We start from the raw sequence: 13,183 nt of genomic DNA on the forward strand, positions 1-13,183 counted from the left end.
TTTATGTTTCATCTTCTGTATTCAGGGCTGATTCTACTGTATATAGTAGGGTTCTACCTTTTTTACTGTTTGAAGCAAAAATTAAAATGGAACTATTAAAAAAATAGTAAGAAATCCACACAATAATAAAGTCTCAAATTATCTGTCCTTTTTTATTTTTAAAGGGGCTGTTCACTTTCCAAAATATTTTTCTTATAAATACAGTTCCACAAGTGGTGCAATGCAGGCAATCAGTTTTTTTTTTATCATTGAACTCCTAAAACATAATAAATATTTCCTGTGAAAGATCATTTGCTTTGCAATTATTATATTATATAACATTATTGGCATTGCGACCTAAAAGACAAAATAATAATTTAACTACACAGATTTAGCTTTGACTTACTGGGTTGGTAGCCACCAATGCCTGGTTGTTTGCAACAGCTGTTAATGAAATTATCGTGACAACCGAATTGCAGACAAAGGACAAGAAAAGATTCTTGTGAAGTGTAATTCTCTGACAGCTCAAATTTCTAAAACAGAAAGATTGAAATGAAATTAAGTTATATTTAAAACTGCACTAATTAAACAAGTTAGCACAATTCTGAAATACAGTGCAAACATACATATAGGTAATAAAGTACCGTAATACTTGTTATCATCAATATAGTCACGTGACCAACATAAAATAGTACTAAAGGGGTTACTCAAATAGTACGACCCTTTTTTAAAATAAAGGCTCACTAGTGATCAGCTGTTATAGCCAAGGAAAACCGGGGGTGGGGCGATAATGAACATGATGAGCATTTCTCATGTAGCTGCCGCTGCAAACTAATGTATCACTATTAGTGATGGGTGAATCCAAACAGTAAAGTTAGTGGTCCGTACCGGACACCTAGTCTCCGTGCACATACCGAGAACAAGTACTTCTCACGGAAGTCTTATTATTATTTGCGTTCAGCAGCCCAAACAAAGCTTGTTAAAAGTCTGGGGAGTGCCAATATCCATGGCCCCATCACAGTCTGAGAATAACAGCCCTCAGCTGTCTGGTTTACCTTGGCTGGTTATCAAAAATAGGGGGCGCCTACGTCGTATTTTTTAGTTATTTAAATTAATAATTAAAAAAAAAACGGAGTGGGGTCCCCCTATTTTTGAAAACCAGCCAAGGAAAAGTAGATAACTGGGGACTGGTATTCTTAGGCTGGGAAGTTCCATGGATATTTGGCACTCCCCAGCCTAAAAATAGCAGCCTGCAGCTGCCCCAGACAAAGCGCATCCATTAGATGTCAATCCCCTGGCATTTTATCTGGCTCTTTCCGCTTGCCCTGGTATGTTGATAAGTGGGGTAATATTTTGGGGTTGATGTCAGCTGTGTAATGTCCCCTGATATCAGCCCCAAAGGTTAGTAATGGGGCAGCGTCTATCAGCCACCCCCATTATTAACCTCTTAAGTAAAAAAGAGGAAAAAAACACAAAGAAAAAAATCTTTATTTGAAAAAAAACACCCAGAAAAAAAATCTACCCAACTTTCCAGCTTTCCCTCATTTATTTAATATATAAATAAAATTAAAAACTCCAAAGACATACTGATAGGGAATTTAGATTGTGAGCCCCATCGGGGACAGTGATGAAAAATGTGTGCAAATCTGTAAAGCGCTGCGGAATATGTTAGCGCTATATAAAAATAAAGATTATTATTATTATTATTATTATTATTATTATTAAAAACTACACACCAGTCCGTCGTAGACCAAATAGAGGTCCTATGACAATCCCAGTCTTCTTCACACAGCCTAAAAAGCAGCATTCAGAGTTGTGCATCATCGTTGGATGTGGAATGGATTTACGGTAGACTCCTTTGGATTATTTTATTTTTTAAAGGTAATAAATGGGTAAAAGAGGGTAGGAGTGTGTTTTGTACAAATAAAGGACTTTTCTCTGTGTGTTTATTACTTTTGGTTTGTAATGGGATGGGGGTGTCTTATAGACGCCTCTCTCCATTATTAACCCTGGGCTTGATGTCAGTGGACATAACACAGCTGACATCAACCCCAAAACCATTACCCCGCTTGCCCACGCACCAGAGCAAACGTTAAGTGCCAAAATTGAAGCCATTTCCGGGGCGGCTGAAGGCTGGTGTTATTAGTCTGGGAGGGGGCCAATGTCCACGACCCCTTCCCAGCCAGCCTATTAATATCAGTCTGCAGATGTCTGCTTAACCTTTTTCCCATTATTAAAAATATAATTTTGGGGGGGACCCCCCTTTTTCATAACCAGTAAAGGCTACGCTGACAGCTGTGAGCTGATATTAATAGCCTGGGAAGCTACATGTTTATTGCCGCCTTCTCAGAATAATAACACCAGCCCCTAGCTGTTTGCATTCCCTCAGCTGGGTATTAAAAATAAGGGGGACCCCACACCAGTTTCTTCTTTTATTTCTTTATTAATTAGCTAAATACATGTACAGTAAACTACACACGCACTGCAATAATTACATATCTCACTGCCACAATTCGAACACTAAAGTTCAGGGACCGTACAGGACACATAGTGTGCGGTACCGAACCCTGAACACGGACTTCAAACCAGTGCAGCCAATCACCAAGCTTTACGGCTGTGGGCACTTTCTACCGCTGTGACTAGGCGGCGTAGTACCTGACCCAGCCTTTAAAGGACGGATTATGGGTTGCGTCACAATTGCCAGTGCTGTCAGACAGTAGAAAAGAGTGCCGTACAGCCTAGTGCATACAGGTCCTATAGTCTGTTCTTTATTTAAAAATAAGGGTTATAGCAATCGTTGTATTAAGACAGGCTGTAGGCGGGCCAAGTCGACATGGAGGGATGAGTCACTCAAACAATCTAGGAGAAAGGTACAACGCGATAATTTTGATCTTAGATTCATCTCGACCTCCAATTGCTACAGGGATCGGATCAGTGATATTTTGTCTAAACATTGGTCAGTTCTACGAACCGACGCTGTTTTGGCAGCACACTTGCCTTGACTCCACACATGACAACGCAGGGGAAGAAACCTGAGGGATCACCTTGTAAGAAGTCAGTACATGGCAAAACAAAAATAATTCTTCAATTCTGGTGGCCCTAAACATGGTTGCTTTCCTTTGCGGGTCATGCGTGGCTTGTCCCAATATCCTTAGATGTGGGACCTTCACATCATCTGATGGGAGCAGGGAATTTAAATTCCGTGATTTTATTTCATGTAACACCACACGTGATTTATTATGCTACTTGTCCCTGCTCCCTCATTTATGTAGGTCTCACGTCTAGGGAGCTAAAGATAAGAACTCGCGAACATGTACACAATATTCTTGCTGCCAAGGAAGAGTCAGATATGTCGACACTTAAAACTATACCAAGACATTTCAGGACTTTTTACAGGTGGTTCTAGGGGTGGCAATCTAATACAGATCCTAGCTCAATGAGAATGCAGGTGGATCATCACCCTTGACACCATGTCTCCAAAGGGCTTGAATGAAAAGCTCAGTTTTGTCCCTTTTTTGTGACCTGTTCCTGCCTATTCTATAAGGCTGTCTACTCCCCATATATATTTTTTCACCATTCTGTGGTTTCCCTGCAATTTTGATTTTTATTGATGTTTTGTCCTTTGTCCTTAGTTTTTATTGTTGGTTCCTTTTATCCGTATCCTGACCTTTGGACGCCCGTTGTGAAGACTGCATGCTTGTGCTACGGCTATGGCCAGTGTGTCAGGAGAGTCCTATTATTGCCCTTATGAAGATCTGCCATATATGCATGGCCTTTCTTAGCCATCTTTTGGTTGGCTCTTGCAGTCTAGTTTTATCCCATTGTGGAAGTAATAGATATTTATTAACTGCAGCCAGTATGGTTATTGTAATTTTCATACAGTGTTATTGTATGTATGCTTTACAGTGATCTCTCCATTTTTTTGGCAATATGTGTGCCCTATACACCTACTTTTTTCCTTTTTTATTTTTATAATATTCTTCCAGCCTATGCTATAATGTTATAACTGCTCCTTATTGCTAATATACATGGTTTATATCTTCACATTTGTAAGGTACCATTTCTCGATACCTTGTGACATTTGATTATTTTACACTCTGTGTATGGCACTTATATGCACTATGTATTGAGCATTGTACCTTTTTATTGTATAGTTCATCACTATTCATTTTTCTTTTTTACTTTGTCTTCCATTTTATTAACATCTCACTTTTTATCTTCACTCTTATTTTTCCCGTATGTGTTATTTTCTTTTCTGGAGGTTTGCTGACACTCTCTATACATCAATGGCCACTTCTATATTCGACTGTGTTTGCCGACAATATGGCTGTCGAGGGTGCACATGTGCACTGGGACTCTGCTAACACGTCGCTCCCTCTGCAGCTATCAATTCAGTTGCTGTGCGCATGCTACATGACGTCACAGGGTGCAAGTTTATGCGACGGCAGTGGGGAGGTGATCGGAAGTGTACGGAGCTTCCTGGGGCGCTTGCGCCGCTGTTATCGATGCTTTACTGGGACATATTTAATCAGCGAGTTTGGGACATTCCATCATCCCCTTTGACAAAGCTGGTACATGAAACGCGCGTCAGGGGCCGGGGGGAGGGTGACAGCTGCTGTGACACACCATGGGTATGCGGATAGGACTTGTTTATGACCGGCTCATTATTTGATGCACACATTGCACTTTATCATTTTAACTTTTGGGCCTGTGCTATAGTGATTTCCTGGTTCTGTCTTACTGGTCTTATTTTTACTTTGTTGTCTGTCTTTACTCATCGCCTACCACCATGCCTCCTCCATATGTTCCCATGTTTAATCGGATACATGTTTGTCATTTTATATGTGTGTTTTATGTGTATTAATAAAACTGGATTTGATTTGTTCATAACTTTTAGTGGTTTATGGCTTACTCCGTCCGATTCTCTAGTTTCATAACATCTTTTGGGAGTACTCTGCCTCTTTTCACTTCCTCGATATTTTTGGGTGAGCTATACTTTATTATGGCCTCAGCCCAATCATTGTCATTGTGCGTTCTGATTATTGTTTTATTCTGTCAATCAATCAATCAAATTTATTATCGCCAAGTACATATTACATATATACAAGGAATTCTTTGTGGCAAAGAGGCAACATAATATATAACAACAGATACAACAAGTAACATCTAACAAGACAGATACAGTATATAGTCTACACATGACGATTTAATTGTTGAACAGAGAGTGGATAGAAGCTGTTCATATGGCGGTTGGTACTGCATTTGGGGACTCTGAAGCGACGTCCTGAAGGGAGTAGTTGGAATGAGGAGTGTCCCGGGTGAGAGGGATCGGATGAAATTTTCAATGCGTGGGATCGAATACTCTTATCATAAAGATCCTGGATTTTAGGCAGGGGGGAGCCTATAATTCTCTCTGCTGTTCTGAAAGTCCTTTGTAAGCGGAGTTTGTCATGCGCAGTGGCTCCCCCATACCAGACTATCAGAGAGGAACAAATCACAGATCTGATGACAGCATTAAAGAATAAGATCAGCAGATTCTTAGACAAACCATATCTTTTCAGCTGACGCAGGAAGAACATCCTCTGTTGTGCTTTTCTTATAACAGCATCCACGTTTTTCCCCCATTTAAGATCATGAGAGATGATAACACCAAGGAATTTGGTCTCTGTGACCCTAAGAACCACTTCATCATGGATGTAGATTGGAAGTATCTCATGTTGATCTTTCCTAAAATCCACAACCATCTCAGCAGTTTTTTTAGTGTTGAGTACAAGATTATTGGCTTTACACCAGTCACATATTCTTTCCACCTCACTCCGATACAAGTCTTCAGCATTTCCCCTGATGAGACCAATCAGTGTCATATCGGCAAATTTCAAGATTTTTACTGAGTCTGCTGAAGAGATGCAATCATTCGTATAGAGAGAAAACAGTAACGGGGACAAAACACACCCCTGAGGTGCCCCGATGTTTGTGACCAAGGTGTCCGAAGTGAGTGGTCCAACTTTTACACTCTGTATCCTGGCTGTCAGGAAGTTATAAATCCACAAGCATAAGTTGAGAGGGACTCCAAGAGCTACCATTTTCTTATGAAGTAAATTCGGATCAATGGTATTGAACGCTGAGCTAAAGTCCATGAAAAGAATCCGGACATATGAGTGCCGTTCATCTGTATGATCCAAAATGTACTTCAGTGCCAGATTGACAGTGTCGTTTGCCGAACGATTCTCCTTATAGGCAAACTGAAGCGGGTCCCATAGCTTCTGCGTGAATTTTATCAGGTGGGACATCATAATTCTTTCGAAGACTTTCATAGCTACAGATGTGAGTGCTACTGGTCTATAGTCGTTCAATTCAGAGGATCCCACTTTCTTGGGGACAGGGATAATTGTGGAATTTTTCCAACACTGAGGTACAACGCACTCTTTCCGTGACACATTGTATATATTTGTCAGTATAGGGGCAAGCTGGGTAGCACATACTTTCAGACACATTGGAGATACACCATCAGGGCCAGGTGCCTTTTTGACCTTAAGTCCCTTCAGGATGCGTATCACCTCTGCCTCGGAGATCACTACTTGGGTGTTGCACAATGAATGATCTTTATATGAACAGTCTGAGGAGCTTAGAGATGAATAGCCACTGTGTGTAGAGCTTGCCTCAAATCTGCAGTAGAATTCATTTAACTCTGCTGCCAGACTTCTGCTGGGGTTCACTATAGTGGGGTGGCTTTTATAATTGGTGACCTCTCTTAATCCTCTCCATGCAGATCTAGTATCTTTTGATGAGAACCTTTCCTCCAGAATCTTTGCATACTCGTGTTTGGCTAACTTGATCTCTTTAGATAGCGAGTTCCTAAGTTTCTTGAATTCAGTAATATCGCCTGCTTTATAAGCCTCCTCTTTTCTCTTATGGATCAACCTGACTTTATTTGTAAACCACGGCTTGTTGTTTCCCCGAAAGTGGACAGATTTGGATGGAATAAACGTGTCTTCACAAAAACGGATATATGAGGACACTGCATCAACCCATTCATCCAGACCCGAGCATGTTTCCTGGAATACCTCCCAGTCCGTGCATTCAAAGCATGCTTGCAGTTGCAATTTTGCCTCCTCAGACCATGTCTTCTTTGTATAAACTGTAGGTTTGGATGTTTTCAACCTTTGCCTGTAGGCTGGAATTAAATGAATTAGACAATGATCTGAAAAGCCCACTGCTGCTCTCCTCACTGCCCTGTAGGCCCCTTTTAAGACAGTATAGCAGTGATCAAGCGTATTGTTCTCTCTCGTGAAGCAGTTTATATGTTGAGTAAATTTGGGGAGATCCAGGTTGAGTTTTCCTTTGTTAAAGTCCCCCATTACGATCACAAATGCTTCAGGAGATCCTTTCTCCCATTCTGATATTTTGCAAGCTAATTCACCAATAGCAGCTTTAACAGATGCTTGAGGGGGAATATATACTGCAACCAGAACCATAGATGAAAACTCTCTTGGAGCGTAAAATGGTCTACAATTGAGTGCAAGGTACTCTAGATCTGGAGAGCAACCTTTTCCCAGTATGTTAACATCACAGCACCAGCTAGTGTTGATGTAGAGACATACCCCACCCCCCCTTTGTTTACCTGAAGCTACACAATCACGGTCAGCTCTGTAGATAACAAAACCAGGTAGATCCAGACTACAATCAGGGATGGTGTCATTCAACCAGGTCTCAGTAAAACAAAGAGCAGCTGAATTGGCCATATCAGATCTCATGTTACAAAGTAAGTTCAGTTCCTCCATTTTGTTAGATAAGGAACGGACATTAGCCAAGTGGAGTGAAGGAAGAGCTGTTCTGAACCCTCTCCTCCGAAGGCGTGCCAGGACTCCTCCTCTCCTACCTCTCTTGCAGTACACCTCCACAGGTTTCACAGAAGTAATGGATTTTATGTGCTCAATTGTTGAATTAGCAATCATGCTCCAAGAAGGGTAGTCCATGAGAAATTGCGGATGATTCCAGAATAATAAATCGTCCCTTGAAATCATAAGAGTAGGTTTACAGAGTGCAGTGGCCATGATTACACTCAGCTTGTAGCTATAAAGACTGAACAGTCACAGCTTAGCAGAGTTAAATGTACAACTTTCCATAAAGGGTGCTCCCAGCACTGCTGGGGGGGAGGGCATGGGTGCAACAAGACAGGGACATCAGGGGACACGCCAACAGTCAGTCCAAACCTGCCCAGCTCACCCTTTCAGCTCCACCTGGATCACAAGATCTCCAGAACATCTCCAGCACCGCACACTCCACCAGCTTTCCTATCCCGGGATCATCTGCATGCTGGAAATGGGTACAAGGCAGGTAGCCAGCAGCTTCACTCTCTCCCAGCTGAAACCAGGCACGGAGCTCCACGAGGACAGAAAGACACCGGTCCCAGTTGGTCGCAGTCTCCACACTACTCCCAGCTCTGCCGAATCCTGTAGCCCTACAGCTCCATGTGGACCACAAGATCTCCAGAACAACTCCAGCACCGCACACTCCACCAGGTTTCCTATCCTGGGATCATCTGCATGCTGGAAATGGGTACAAGGCAGGCAGCCAGCAGCTTCACTCTCTCCCAGCTGAATCCAGGCACGGAGCTCCACGAGGACAGAAAGACACCGGTCCCAGCTGATCGCAGTCTCCACACTACTCCCAGCTCTGCCGAATCCTGTAGCTACGCAATGGTGAGTGAACCAAAGGGAGAATTAACAATTAAACGGGGTAAAAAACTAAAAAACTCAGGAGCCTCATGCCAGAGCAGCCATCTCTCGGCGCTCCTCCTCCTTCTCCCTTCCTCCTTCTGTCCTTCATAGCTTGATGATTAATGTCCATATATCTTAGTACAAAGTGAAGTTTCAGCAATGTCCAGTGTGCCCATACAGCCTGGTGCAGTTTGTAGAGTGCCTGTGCAACCTGGGGCACAATTAAGTTCCAGTGTTGTACAGAGTGCTCATACAGCCTGGTGCACAATGTAGTTCCAGTGTTGTCCAGAGTGCTCATACAGCCTGGTGCACAGTGCACTTACAGTGTTTGCATAGCCGGGTGCTTAGTGCCCTAACAGCCTCGTGTATAGCGCCCGTAAACATGAGGAAAGTATCAAATAGGAGGAGCAGTCTTGGTGCTACTGGTGGTGATGGATCAGCTGCTGAAAGGATAGGATGTGGTTGTTCTGTGCCTGTTATGTACCCAAGGGAAATGCGTTCCTCAGGTGAATGCAAGCGACAGGATGTTCTGAGTCATTTTGTAGGCCCAAATACTGCTGGCAGAATGGTGTCTACCACCCGGTCCCCTGCAGAAAGTGCAGATTTGGCACCTGAGGACCATGGTTATCATTCTTCCACCTCGCTCCCTTGCAAAACAGCCAAGCAGTCAGAGCCCCAAGTCATGCAGCAGTCTCTTCTGCTTTTTGTTGACTCCGATGGCATTTACCTGGCCCTGCCCTAGAAGAAGTGGAAGAGACTGAGTGTACTGATGCCCAACCACTTGTAATGTTGGAAGATGAGTATGTGGGAGGGCCAGTGCACATAGTCAGCAAACCATTACAGCACATCTCTGAACACGAGGTGCCAACTGCTGCGTATTTATGCAGTGTTCAGACTGGCAAGGAGGGCAGGGTTGTGGAGAGGGTGGAAGACGATGCGGGGGATAACAAAGTCCTAGACCCCACATAAAGTGAAGGCTATCATAGTGACGTGCTCAATTCGGAGGACGAGGAGGTGGTCACGCTGCCACAGCAGCACAGAAAAAAACAGAGAAGGGTGGAAAGGCACAGCAGCCAGCCCTTAGCAAGTACGTTGGCTGCTTCTGCTCACCGTGCCATGGAAAGAAGCACACTAAAGGTAGATCAAAGGAGCTCCCTAGCAATGAGATCTTAAATAAATCGGTGTGGAGTCCCCCCCATTTTTAACAACCAGCCAAGCTACAGCAGACAGCTGGGGGCTAGTAGTAAGGGGCCATTGATATTGGCCCCCAGTCAAAAAATTGCAGCCTGCAGCTTCCCAAGAAGCATCTATTCTGGCGTGTTGCCTAAGTATTCCCACTTCCTCTGTGGCAGTGACAAGTGGGGTTAATATCTGTGGTGTTGATGTCACTTTTGTATTGTCAGGTGACATCAGCCCACAGATTAGTAATGGAGAGGCAAATAATTTTAAAAAACAGTGTGTGGACAACTCCATTCTTGATAACCAGCCATGATAAAACTGACAGCGGAGGGATGCAGACCACAGCTGTCAGTTTTGCCATGCTGGTTATCAAAAATATAATAAAGCCCACGTCATTTTTAAAAAAAAAATTATTCATTTATAGCGCAAGCACCGACTGATGACTAATTCCATAAGCGGCGCCTGCTCTCGCTGTTATTAGCGGCAGCAGGTGTAGGCTGATGGGAGTAATACTCTCATCAGCCGATGCCTCTGTGACCGGAGGTAAACTTTTTACCGCCGGCCACAGCTGCTGGCGCTCTGACCAGCGGTAATAATCTTACCGCCGATCAGAGCTGCAGGTGTTTCTCACACTGTCATGCAGCTAGATGACAGCGTGGGAAACACCTGATGTTCGGGGTGCCAAAACCAAACAGTAACATGGACTTTCTGGAGAAGTCAGTGTTCGGTGTCCGTGCCCGAACAGTAGGTGTTTGGTGACCCCGAACTCTACTGTTCGGGTTCGCCTATCACTAGTTGGAACGGATAAATTGAAGTTGTAAAACCTCAAAAGTCGACTAAACTGTAATAGTGTACACCATTTTATTTCTCCATTTCAAAAGAATATAACTGAATCTACATCTTTTACACAGTTCAAACAGAGCTTATCCCACTTGCATGCCTCCAGAACAATCCCAAATTTACTCCTATTTGATTAATTCTCCATATCGCACCTTAAGGTCAAATGGACTTAGATTTGCATCAGTGACTAAGGTTAGCAGTTTACTGAATCAAGAGCTTTTGCAATGCACTTCTTATTGAGACCTAATATAAGATACTTATAAACTTGGACCCTGCCAGCATCGCCCATTCAGTTTCTCTGTAACTCTCTCTTTGCTTTCAAAGATACCAATAACCTGGTGAGTTCCTGCACCTGTAGATCAGTATACCAGATGGGAATCTCTCTCCAAATGTATGCTTCCCAATCTGAGGGCAACATAAAATAGAAACAGATACCATGTTTCCAGCACTGTGTCACTTACTGGGCTTGTTGCTGTACTTGAAATAAAATAACTGTTTTATATTCTTCAGCTCTGTTATGATTCTCAGTGATGAGATTGCTCTAACTTCGTTCACACCACTGATTAACAGCTCTCTGCGCCCACTGTGGTGAGCAGCGTGGATTGCTAGAGCTTATAATTACTGAGAACTACATAGCAGAAGCTCATCATTGAGAGGACTAGGAAAGCTGCAGTAGAGGGCCAGCATGGTGGCCTGGGGTCTTCAGTTTAAATCCCACCAAGGACAACATCTGCAATGAGTTGGTATGTTCTTCCCGTGTTTGTGTAGGTTTCCTCCAGAAACTCCGGTTTCCTCCCACATTCTGATGACATTTAGATTATGAGCCCCAATAGGGACAGTGATGATGTCTGTAAAATGCAGTGGAAAGTAATGACACTATACAAGTGAGTAAAATATATAAAATGCAGAGTTTTATCAAAACTATAGCAACAAGCCTAATAAGTGGCCCAAAATTAGAATCAGGGTTTCTGTCCCTACTAATTGCTGCTCTCAGATGAGGCAGCAAAACCGTGGTGAGAGATTAACCGAAAACATAAAATTATACCCTTGAGAATGGCTACAATACAATATAATGAATGCTGTGCTATTCAAAAGAAGCACTGTGAGTTATTACATATTTTGGACACTAAACCAACAATTGTAAAAGCATAATAAAAACCCTTTTTAGTTGAGAAAGTAAAAAAACCTTGTTTTCTGGTACATGGTCACCCAGATAATCTCCTTGGCTGTCATACACAGCTTTATACCTCACACTAGATATTCAGCTCCCGTCCCCCCTAGGAATCCTTTCCCCTTTCCCTCACTTTTTTCTCCCATTCCTATCTTACTGGTCTGATATCACTTTTCTATTCTATAGTTTAGGTGGAGTAACCCGACCTTATGGTGTCATACAGAGTAATATTTTACCTAAACTTGTCCGACCACATTTTTTCCATGAGCCTTCTGTGACATTTTCTCATATTATTCCTGTTTATTGCTAGCTGCCATGGTCTGGCCTTGGTATGATCTATTGTATCTGCTTTTTTACTATCTCACTTCTTTTATTCTAAAACTTTGTTCTCAATAAAAATATCAGCGAAAGGAAAGCGGTATTGTGACCTATGCTGCCCGAACCAGCAGCAATTGTCAGAGTCAGGATCCGACATTACAAATATCCGTGAAAACATACTTTAATCAGGGATTGGGGAACAATGTGACTAGGTACAGTCAAGCCGATGGATCCCTGGGGGGCCGCTCACTGCCCAGCTCTGTTTGACTGACAGGTCTCACCCGAGGTGTATACCACTGGAATTGTGATCTTTGAGTTCACTTTTGTCCCACCATTTCTCTCATTATACATGAGGACAATATGTATTTGGCGCCCCTGAGGGTTCGGTTGCCACAGAGGTACTGCACCTCCTCCTGAGGTGTGGTGCCCCACCATCCAGGTGAGTTGGAGGCTCCTGACCACGCTCCAACACCTGCACCCATCATTACAAAAGTAGTGTAGCAAAGCCACATTGCGGCACCCTGCTTGGAGTGTAGCAGAGCACCTTTGGTTGCTCCCTGCTTGGAACATGAAACATGCTGGGAGGCGGGTGGAGTTAGAATGCATAAAAGAGTGGGAAGGTTTAGGATTTGAGTTCAGTTCAGTTCAGTGTTCAGTTCAGTAGAGTGTGTGAGTTTGGGACGGAGGAAGGAAGTGCTGCAGCAGATCACAGTGATCTGGGTCTGCTGGCACGGGAAAGGAAAGAAAGAGAAAGACATTGAAGAGAAACCTGATTTTCCATAAGAAGGAGAGACTAGTACGGATCGTGAGGAGTAAAAGGGAACAGAGGACGTGGGTTAGAGGAGAACCCTGCCTAAAAGTTCAAAGCGCAAGGCCGGGGCCCGGTCCCCGAGGTTGTGTGGATACTAATGATCCTACAGCAGACACCGGAGTAGTGGGCTGTAAATGCACTACTCCCATCTAGGACTTGGGGGCA

General features: G+C 43.2%; 1 protein-coding gene across 5 annotated transcripts in view; it reads right to left on the reverse strand.

Moving 5' to 3' along the window:
- Nucleotides 1-13,183, reverse strand: part of CALCRL (calcitonin receptor like receptor) — a 325,809-nt gene that overhangs the window by 119,903 nt on the left and 192,723 nt on the right. For all 5 annotated transcript variants that reach the window (XM_073558079.1, XM_073558078.1, XM_073558081.1 and 2 more), the window contains exon 7: nucleotides 386-512. In XM_073558079.1, the coding sequence (XP_073414180.1) occupies nucleotides 386-512 (127 nt within the window). The remainder of the gene's footprint in view (nucleotides 1-385; nucleotides 513-13,183) is intronic.

The sequence above is a fragment of the Dendrobates tinctorius genome, unplaced genomic scaffold, assembly GCF_039654945.1.
Source record: "Dendrobates tinctorius isolate UK_male_01 unplaced genomic scaffold, ASM3965494v1 ptg000254l, whole genome shotgun sequence".
NCBI classification, from domain to species: domain Eukaryota; kingdom Metazoa; phylum Chordata; class Amphibia; order Anura; family Dendrobatidae; genus Dendrobates; species Dendrobates tinctorius.